Source organism: Lepisosteus oculatus, chromosome 3, assembly GCF_040954835.1.
Source record: "Lepisosteus oculatus isolate fLepOcu1 chromosome 3, fLepOcu1.hap2, whole genome shotgun sequence".
Classification (NCBI taxonomy): domain Eukaryota; kingdom Metazoa; phylum Chordata; class Actinopteri; order Semionotiformes; family Lepisosteidae; genus Lepisosteus; species Lepisosteus oculatus.
This window is the reverse complement of record NC_090698.1, coordinates 609,877-620,076: the sequence shown is the minus strand read 5'-3', so window position 1 is coordinate 620,076 and position 10,200 is coordinate 609,877. Positions and strand designations below refer to the sequence as shown.

Genomic DNA, 10,200 nt, shown 5'->3' with positions numbered 1-10,200 from the left:
AGGTTCATTTAAATGGACGGTATGTCCAAATTGCGCCCTGAAACTTGTTTTTTATGCATCATTCGTGAAGCCACTAAGGAGAACTATCAAAATGACTGTCATAGAAGTGGGTGGCGCAGTGGCTAGTATTGCTGTCTGACAGTGCTGAGGCCCCGGGTTCATTTTACAGTCTGCATGACAGTGCTGAGTGAGAACTGTCCCTCTTCATGTGAACCGTGAGTGAGGCGGAGATCAACTTTACCCGGGGATAATAAAGACACGCTCATCCCAGAGCAGTGCTGGTCGTGCTCACTACAGTGGGACACGGAGATATTTCTTCACAGTGTGGACGCGTCAGGTAAGGGAAGTGGGCAGAAAAAAACAGTTCTCAGCAGGACATTCCAGTAACTCAGTGATCCTCCCTGATTATAACCGTTTTGAACCATAGACTCAGATTTCTGTTGTTTTGTGAAACAAGTCTTAGAAACCTTCTTAGATTATTCAGTATTTCAATTAGAACTTAAGAACAGAAGAAAGGTAACAAACAAAAATAGATTCCTCGCTGAAAGAAAAAGAAAAGACACAACATTTCGGCTGTGGAGCCTGATTCGGGGGTGACACAGCTGAAACGTTGTCTCTCTTTTCTTCTCCTTTCAGCAGGTAATAAAACTTTACCTGTTAATTTGGAGCCTACGCATATTGAGCATCTGCCTATATGAACAAACATAGATGTTCAGCTTGATTGGTTTCTTGTAGCTAATTGATCTGAGGTTCTCGCTAAAAAACATGGCTGAGGATCTTGTTCCCCTCTCCACCAACTCTTTGTGTAACGTTTAAACTCTGAGTGCCATAAATCAATATCAATTTCACCAATTACAAAAAAAATTAATAGATAATAGTTCCACAAACATATGGCTGTTCTTTTTCAGAAAATCTTTCAGCTTCATAAAACCATGAATGTCAGCACTGTGGCACAGAGTTTACATATAAAGGTCAGAGTCTCTTCTGGAACTGCAGCTACAGTATCAACACAGTGGGCACACATGTAGTAGCTGACAAAATCGAGTTAAAAGATTCTCTTTTCCTGTGACAAAGTCTTCACCATTGCATTAAAGCTGATCTTTATCCATGTGAAAAAAAGAAAACTGCTCCCTTATTTCACTACAGTACTTGACACAACAACAAGTTTTGCCTTACACAGTTTGCACATGTTTGAGCACCATCACTACTGTCAGGCACAGTAGTGGAGCATTATGTCATCTATGACTGATGGGAACACAGATGGAGCAAAATGCTGGCAATCTTAGAGAAAAACCTGCTTCTGACCTAAAACTGGGACAAACCAATTACCATTCATCTCGAAAATGATGAGAAGAACAAGGCCAAAGTTTTATGGGATTTAAGAATAAGAAAGTTATGTACTTCAGTGACTCAAGTCCTGACTTGGATCTGGAGAATGTATGGAAAGACGTGAACGCTGTTGTCCATACTGTTAGTGATCCCCATAATGACCATCTGAGACAGCCTGAGAGATCTGCCAAACCTGCACCAGGCCCCGTGCAAACATGCTCAAAAGCTTGCGGTTGTAATTTCTGCCAAAGGTGCTTCAACTAAATATTGAAAACTTATACCAGCAACATAAAATCATTTTTTTTCTCTTTTGGTTTTGCTGACATTTACTGTAACAGATCTGACCCTGAGAAGTTTTCCATTCCCAGACTTTGCATTAATATAAAATAAAAGAACCTCTTAAGAGTGTCTGAATTTGAAGCCCGACATCCCTGTGACATGTCACAAAATCTACACCAGGTTTTGGCATATTAATGAAAAAAGTGTAAGATTGAATCATTTGAACTCCGCCAGTTGTTCCTGTTACGACACAACGGGCATCAGGTGATTGTTTCCGTAAGACAAAAATAAATCTGGCCTCTGAAGGACGTTGCAACACAAACAGCTCTTATCAAGAGGGAGAACAAGAACAGGACAGCAGCTCAGCTTCTCACGGGGGCAGCATGGGACCACCCTCTGTCCTCCTAGGGCCGTGAGGATATTTAAAGGCACAGAGGTGGTGTGTCGCCCTCACTGATCGCTGTGACAATGAAGGCTGTCTCAGCTGTGCTGCTGTGCGCTCTGTGCCTGACAGGGCTGCAGGCCCAGTGCCCAGATCCTGCCACCCTGAAGGACTCCAGCGGCGCCAAGCTGTGCGCCCGCATGTTTGAGGACAGCAACTACTACTACGACCAGAGCTGCGGGGGCAGCTACCTGGACATCTACCCCGGCGACGACTTCCCCCTCATCCCCCCCGCCTGGAACAATCGGGCCTCCTCGCTGGTCGTGTCCAAGTTCTGCTCCCTCACGGTCTGGTCACGCGGCAAGAAGCAGGGCAAGAAGCGCAAGTTCTCCTCCGGCACCTACTACCAGCTGAAAGAGGTCGGCCAGGGGCTCTTCGGCAACTGGAACAATGACATCTCCGGCTACTACTGCGTGTGCTAGCAGGCAGCCGGCCCGGCGCGGAGGGGCGAGAGGGACGACGGACGCCAGAGAGAACGAGGACGGCCTTCAGCTGGACACCTGACCGGCGCTGTCTTGTCAAGGATTTGGGAAAAAAACTGTGGTTGTTAAAAATGGCAAAATCACATTAAATCTGCATTTAAAAACTGTTTTTTTTCTTCTGCTTGTCTGTAGTGGTCACGAAATACATTGTCTACCATCACACTGCAGTAATTAATATTTCTTGTAGTTGCTCCTTTCAGCACACACTATTGCCATCAGCTAACACGTAAAACCAAACACTGTAGTGGATATTACACTACAGTGGCCTGAGTGGATGATATTTTAAAAAACACTGCTAGTGCTTCTGCCGCATGAATTCTTCTACAGCAGAAACATCTTGAATAGTTTGTTGAGGACCAATGACAAGCCTGGGAGACAGTCTGATCGTTCGGGGGGGGGGTGTGTGGGGAGAGAGAGTCTGATCGTTCAGGGGTGTGTGTGTGGGGAGAGAGAGTCTGATCGTTCGGGGGTGTGTGTGTGGGGAGAGAGAGTCTGATCGTTCAGGCTGTGTGTGTGTGGGGAGAGAGAGTCTGATCGTTCGGGGTGTGTGTGTTTAGGGAGAGAGAGTCTGATCGTTCGGGGTGTGTGTGTGTAGGGAGAGAGAGTCTGATCGTTCGGGGTGTGTGTGTGGGGAGAGAGAGTCTGATCGTTCGGGGGTGTGTGTGTGGGGAGAGAGAGTCTGATCGTTCGGGGGGGTGTGTGTGGGGAGAGAGAGTCTGTTCGTTCGGGGGTGTGTGTGTGGGGAGAGAGAGTCTGATCGTTCGGGGGTGTGTGTGTGGGGAGAGAGAGTCTGATCGTTCAGGCTGTGTGTGTGTGGGGAGAGAGAGTCTGATCGTTCGGGGTGTGTGTGTGGGGAGAGAGAGTCTGATCGTTCGGGGTGTGTGTGTTTAGGGAGAGAGAGTCTGATCGTTCGGGGTGTGTGTGTGTGTAGGGAGAGAGAGTCTGATCGTTCGGGGTGTGTGTGTGGGGAGAGAGAGTCTGATCGTTCGGGGGTGTGTGTGTGGGGAGAGAGAGTCTGATCGTTCGGGGGGGTGTGTGTGGGGAGAGAGAGTCTGTTCGTTCGGGGGTGTGTGTGTGGGGAGAGAGAGTCTGATCGTTCGGGGGGGTGTGTGTGGGGAGAGAGAGTCTGATCGTTCGGGGGTGTGTGTGTGGGGAGAGAGAGTCTGATCGTTCAGGCTGTGTGTGTGTGGGGAGAGAGAGTCTGATCGTTCGGGGGGGTGTGTGTGGGGAGAGAGAGTCTGATCGTTCAGGGGGGGTGTGGGAAGAGGGTCTGATTGTTGGGGGGTGTGTGGGGAGAGGGTCTGATTGTTGGGGGGTGTGTGGGGAGAGGGTCTGATTGTTGGGGGGTCAGCTGAGTCTGTCCAGCTCACTGCAGGAAATCACTGGGAGCCCACTGCTGGCACTGAGAACTGCAGTGGCCTCAGTCTAATGGATCCACACTGTTGGTACCGTGGGGCACAGAGTGATAAAAGATGTAGATGGATCATTGTGCCCATCTTGCAGGATTCTGTTGCTTTTCTTTAACCCTTCAAGCTGAACCCAGTTAGAGTCCGGGCACTAGAAAAGGGCACAGGTGTCCCATTTGTCTACTGGGCCACTGCCCAGTAGTGTCCTTGACTGCCTTGTACTGGAGAACACAGCTTTAACATTTCTCACTGTGCGTAAATGAAAAAAAAAACATGGTGCACCCATCTTATCTTAATGTAGTATTTGGCTAAAGAGCAAATTGTCCATCTAATTAGTTCACTCTGGAGCAAGTAGGTTATACAGAGTGGAAAATAACAGCCTTTGAGCAGGGAGCTCAGCAGATCCTGCCTGTGTGCTGTTTTGTAGCGTTATTATACAGATCACAGCTATGATCAGTCCCACCTGAGGAGAGAAACCAGGCAGACACTGGAACTACTTTTGTCATTAAGTTACCTGACCTCTAATTAAGCAATGAAGATGCTTAAAGAAAGTTAATTACTGCTTTAAAGACCGAAGGGGGGAGTAGACACTAGGGCTGCCATCTGGCCCCCAAGTTTTCAGGACTGGTTTTTAAAAAGAGAATGAAATCCATGTTAAACTGATTCCGGTGCATATTTTCTGCAAGACAGCATAATTTCACTTATTACTAATTTACTTACTTTACTTACTTACTAATTCCAAGATACACACTGAATGTTTTTTTTCACAGTTATCCATAATTGAAGTTTGCAATTTGTCTGCTGTGAATGAATATTGCTACCCTAATTTGCAGTGCTCTTCCATCACGACCAGCCAGATCGTTTTGATCAGGGAGAGTTTGTACACATTTTAAAAACAGATTTAAAAGGTGAATAAAATGCACCTCTTGTTAATTGCATTAAAACGTGCTGTAGCTTCATGATGTCAGCTGGTAAATATCAACATGTATTGAAGGCTTTAGTTCAATCCAGACCTTTCAGAACAGGGGCCTCCTGTCCCAGCGCCTCCTGTGAAAGATGCGCTGCAGGCCCTTCCCCTCCCTGCAGAGTATCGCGGCCCCAGACAGAGGGGAACGCCAGCTAATGAGGCACTTGGCATTTCAGCCCTCAGGTGGGCTCCACAGGGCGCTCCTTCCTGCACATCTGTGTCCCGTCCCAGCCGAGGAGCCAGGCTCAAGACTCCGAGTTCCTCCCCCTGGAGGAGCTGCTTCAGGCCTCAGTGACGCCCGTTTCCCAGTTATTTGCCTCCTGCAAGCTGAGCTGAGAGCAACCTGCTTCCCCACACAGCCTGAACCTTCGCTTTGTAAAACAGATTTGTTAGCAAACGGGACACAGCTGACACTTCACTAGAGAGGTGGGCGGAGTCAGCGAAAGATGAGCCTGATATCTGAAAACCACGATGTTCTCACCTACCCCTCTTCGAAACACAGTAAAGTGCTGCATGAACTAAGAAAAGACGAACTCTAAAAACTCATGCAGCACAGATGCAGAGATCAATACCTGCATAGATTCACCAGCTTCCCAGTGTGATTACAGGAGTTCTGCAAGACTTCCACACATCTATTGTTCAACAAGCACCAAAGAAAAGGGAATAAACTGTGCTGTAGAAATCATGGAAGATCTCTGCCCTGTACTGGGTTTGACTGGATGCTATTAAGTTCAAACTATGTCTGTACTGCTAAAACAACACAGGTATTATATGTACTCATGAAGGAATCATACAGATTCTTCAAAATACTATAAAGAGTGACTTTCCAAGTTGTTTCTGTTTGGCTATATCATATTGGGCACACACTCAATGCAGTGATGTATAAATTCTTTCAAAATATTGCCTGTAGTTCTTCCAGTTCCCTCAACACCAGGTCTGAGGGTAGAATTAAACACGCCCAAAAGCAGGTGAGAGAGAGAGGCTTCTCTTCTGTTATTACAGCAGGTTCTTGCACCCCCTTGAAAAACCCCAGGACACCACCAGGGCTGAAGATGAGAGGAGGAGACTTATTCAACCCCTCCCTGTTGATCTCTCTCTCTCTCTCTCCGTGTCTGGGCGGTGTGTCTGGGGGAAGAGCACCAGCTTTGCAGACGTCAGCTCCATCCACCTGCAGCCGAGCCGGACCGCCAAGGTACGTACCCCCGTATCCCCGCTTGCTCGTGCGGCCTGCTCCCTTTCCTCTGAGCACTGCTGAGACTTGGCTAAACCAGTTCTCGGCTGGACCCGAGTCCAGTGGTGGTACCTTAACCTGCAGGACTGTGGCTGTCCAGGACCAGGGCTGTAAACGCCTGTCTACAGATGACACCTGCGCTCTGCTCTGCACTGCTGGTATTTTCCTTTTAGACTTGTGGTGTTTTCAGATATGTTAAACGCAGACTTGTTGTGCTTGCTTGTGTTGCAGACAGTTCATAACCCTCCCTTGGGAGAGTTTGTATTTTCTTCTTTACCTTACATTGCCTCTGAATGCAACATTTATTTTCCCACACTTTTACTGTGGTTGTCTAGACTACTGCACTGTAGTCAACTGTAGCCAACTGTGTGGAGCACTAAGGGTTAATTTTACAGTTATAGTGTAGCTCAGTCCCTGTAAATATTAATTATGAAAAAACTGTGGCATTATCACCATGCATATGCAGTGAACTTGTGTAAAATGTAGAATAAAAGTATGTTAAATATGTATGGAATTGTGCTGATGTCTTAGGCATTTTTTTCTAAAGGACAGCAGGAAGCCGACTTCTGCAAAGGTCTGTGTGAGACTGAAGAAGGGAGGTTTCATTACAGCAGAAAACCAACTGCGTTTGGCTGACTGCTGAAAGGGGATGAGAGTGGAGCTTCTCACCTTCTAGTTGAATAGAGAGGCTTGGAGACTTTATTAATTCTCAAAAACCTAGTTTGTTAAGAATGAAATACAAATCTGTAAAAAACCTGTAAAGATGTTTGTAAGATGAGACTTAATTGGCCTTTCAGGCTCCACTCACTTCAATCAGCATTCTTTCAGAAAGGTCTGGAAATCATGCTTGTTTATGCCAGTCCTGTTAAATAACTGTCTGCTCACTTTAGTTTAGCGAGTACTGAGGCCCAGCCAACAGCAGAGCTGCACGATCACCTGTCTGAGTCTGGGTGACTGTTATTAAATTAACAGTGCCAGGGGAACATGAGTGATACAGCTTTTTTAAGCCAATTAACAACTAATCACTGTGTTTACAATGTACAGAATTGTACACGGCAAAATAAGCTCTGACACTCGTGTAATTCTGACACTACTGGCGATGATGTAATTTCAAATGCTAATGTCAGATGATCTCCATGTTGGGTGGCGTTGTCTGAACCAGAACCTTTTAATCTACAATTTTGTGCTCCTATGGCTATTTTCACTGGCACACACACCAGGAGAATCAGTGCAGGTTTTAAAGGACCTGGGCAGGTGGACCTAACAGTTGGGTTATCTTTGTGGACTAAAAGAGGGAAGAAATTAATGAAACAACTCACAGCATGCTTAAGCTGCAAAAGGGGTTATTCAATGAGCTTTTTAAACCTCTTTTCATGAAAGAAAGCCAAATGTGGCAAATTTTGTTTCAAAAGCTGCCAAATGGGTGATTGAGCAGCAACACAATTAAACAGCGTTTCAGTGCCGGCAGGGTGGGAGAACGGCCTGCTCCCAGCCCCGCCATCCGGGCCAGCCTGTCCTGCTGCACGGCCTCTCCGGTCGCCCCAGTGGAGAGAGGCTGATCTGTCATTAACCCGCCTCTCAGCCACCTGCCTCAATGGCCCTGAGGGGCAACAGGCTGATATTCCAGCTTGTGTGGCATCTTGTGGGCCTGGTTCTGGTTCCCACGCAGCTCCTGTCTGACGTGTGGATTTGGAAGAAGCACAGCGGAGGGACGTGCAGGGCCTGAGCCTGGTCCAACCTGCTTCCTCCACGCAGCAGCAGCGCAGAGCTCAGCCTCCTGCAGAGCCAGCAGAAGCACTGCGCTGTCATGCCCTCACCACCCCCAGGTCTCTGACTGCAGGAGCCCAGCGCCCTGCTGTTCCAGCGCATGTCTTACTTTTTTCAATAGAAATATTGTTTAGTTGGCACTAATGATTAGTGAAGAGTGAGGTGGTCTAATAATACTGAGAGAACCAGTTTTCAAAACTCCTTTGATGTGTTTTTGAGAACCAGTGTTTCTTCAACCAGTTGAAAATCACTTGCATTCACCTGACATTTCTGGAGCTGTGCTGTGAACGAGAATAGACAAATACAGATAAAAAATGTCTAGAAGTTAACAGTAACTACAGCCAAGGCCAAGCACAGCCAGGGGCAGGACTGGTGAGTTCCCCTTTAAGACAGAGTGAAATCTTCTTGACAGTGTAACAACAGCGCGTGGTGTTTATGTAATACTCATGGATGGGAGATACTCCCCAGGAGCTGGGTCTCTGCGTGTCTCTGCCTGCCCCTCTGTCCTGGGAGACAGTGCCTGTCTCTGCCAGCTGTGTGCTGCTCTGGGAAAAGGGACCTGGTGAACAAACAGGGCAAAGCGCATGCACAGCACCAGCTATGGGCAACGAACATGAGAGAAGACTGGCAAAGCTGTTGAATGTTTAGAGCCCAGGAGAGACTTCTAAGTGAGATGAGGCTATGTTGGGTCAGCATTGTCCCACCACGATGTTTGTGACACTGTGTGTTGGTGCTGACTGGTGTTGTTCCCACAGTGACAGTGGCAGCCAGGATGTCGAATAACATGGCCAAGATTGCAGATGCCCGCAAGACAGTGGAGCAGCTCAAACTGGAGGTCAACATCGATAGAATGAAGGTCAGATGTTACAGACAGCACACACACAATCATAGAGGGATATTATATTGAGAGGACTTAGAAGGTTAAAAAGCACATCCTTAAATATACCATCTGCTAAATTTGTTGTTCCATTATTGATAATGTTCCAGATAAATTACTCTCAAAATGTCAGCCCTCTGCTGCAAGAGTGTACTAGTGCCTCACGGATGTCAACTGGCTTCTATCTTCCCATAATCCACCTGCTAACACCCCAACTGCAGTCCTGACCTCAAGAAGAGGGGGTGTTGCCCAGTGTGATGGGCTGGCAGGTACTGAGGTTGCCCAGCTCTCACCTCTCTCTTCCTCTGCCCAGGTCTCCAAGGCAGCAGCAGACCTGTTGGCGTTCTGTGAGGCTCACGCCAAGGAGGACCCCCTGGTGACACCTGTGCCCTCCTCTGAAAACCCCTTCCGTGAGAAGAAGCTCTTCTGCTCCATCCTCTAACCCTGTAATCCTGCCCTCTCTCTGCTCGGCACTGCCAGGTGACACAGACTAGCCCCCATCAATATCCATGATCAATACTGTAAAGTAGCATATTGACCACAGCCCTTCTCAGGCAGTAATTTACGGTGATTGTCCCCTTGCCATCCTAGTCTTTCTGTAGGCTTTGTCTGTGTTTTATCAAACCACAGCACATTGTACCACAGGCCTATCAGTTAATACCAATGTTTTAACATTACATCAACATCAACCCTTGTAAACTGTAGTGTAAACTAGTGGCACAGTAAAGCTCATGGGTAAAAGCACAGGAAACTGTGCAGGTGCCCAGAGGTTTTGTTCTAGAGCACCTTGAGAAACAGAGAGTCTCACTACACCTCCCGTGCCTGTGGCTGCTGCTGTACAAGGTGTCAGAGATCCTTCTGCCGGCAGATTCACTTGTCTTTCATTGAGTTACAACTCACTGCAGTGTGTAACTAATTCCACATGAAAAGGTCAGCAAACCAGTTTTATTTCCTCAGAAGTGGAGTACTGTGCTCTTGTATCGAGAGTCCTCTGTTCAGATTTGTACCATATGTGTCTGCTTGCTGTAACTGGCCAATGTGTACATCCATAGTATTTACAATACAAGTAAAAAGGAAATTTGTTGAGGACTGCTTAACTTTGTGTGATTCCTATCGCAATTCCAAAAATACCAAAGGAAAAGAAAAGGAAAAAGGACTTGTGAGATGTGGCATATGCAGTAAATAATAAAACATCTGAAGAATTCTTTCTGCTGTTAGAGGGCAAAAGTACACTATATACACCTATTAGACTACACTTATCATGGCAAAAGCATAGTGACCCACAGAGAGGATCGATGAACAGAGACACAAGCAGTGTCACAAATACAGAACCACACCTGCAAATCAAACAACAACATTTGTTGTGGTGACCACACAACGACACCCCGTAGTGTTTGTGAAACGCTCTTCAGTACAACTG

At 46.9% G+C, this 10,200-nt stretch overlaps 2 protein-coding genes across 4 annotated transcripts; both read left to right on the top strand.

Annotated features, from left to right (window-relative positions):
* The first annotated feature begins 1,966 nt into the window (after window positions 1–1,966).
* LOC102690790 (syncollin) lies at window positions 1,967–2,639 on the top strand. The gene has a single exon (XM_006627714.3). It carries the CDS (start codon window positions 2,077–2,079, stop codon window positions 2,470–2,472), a length of 396 nt encoding a protein of 131 aa, XP_006627777.1. The 5' UTR covers window positions 1,967–2,076; the 3' UTR covers window positions 2,473–2,639.
* Window positions 2,640–6,023: 3,384 nt separating this feature from the next.
* gng8 (guanine nucleotide binding protein (G protein), gamma 8) lies at window positions 6,024–9,866 on the top strand. Of its 3 annotated transcripts, none has more exons than XM_006627625.3 (3): window positions 6,024–6,097; window positions 8,659–8,759; window positions 9,094–9,866. In XM_006627625.3, the coding sequence occupies exons 2-3, from the start codon at window positions 8,676–8,678 to the stop codon at window positions 9,220–9,222; spliced, it is 213 nt and encodes a 70-aa protein (XP_006627688.1). In that variant the 5' UTR covers window positions 6,024–6,097; window positions 8,659–8,675; the 3' UTR covers window positions 9,223–9,866. The 3 variants fall into 3 exon arrangements, with proteins under 3 accessions (XP_006627688.1, XP_015196447.1, XP_069043765.1); XM_015340961.2 differs by lacking the exon at window positions 6,024–6,097 and adding an exon at window positions 6,214–6,294; XM_069187664.1 differs by lacking the exon at window positions 6,024–6,097 and adding an exon at window positions 8,144–8,571.
* Window positions 9,867–10,200: the final 334 nt, after the last annotated feature.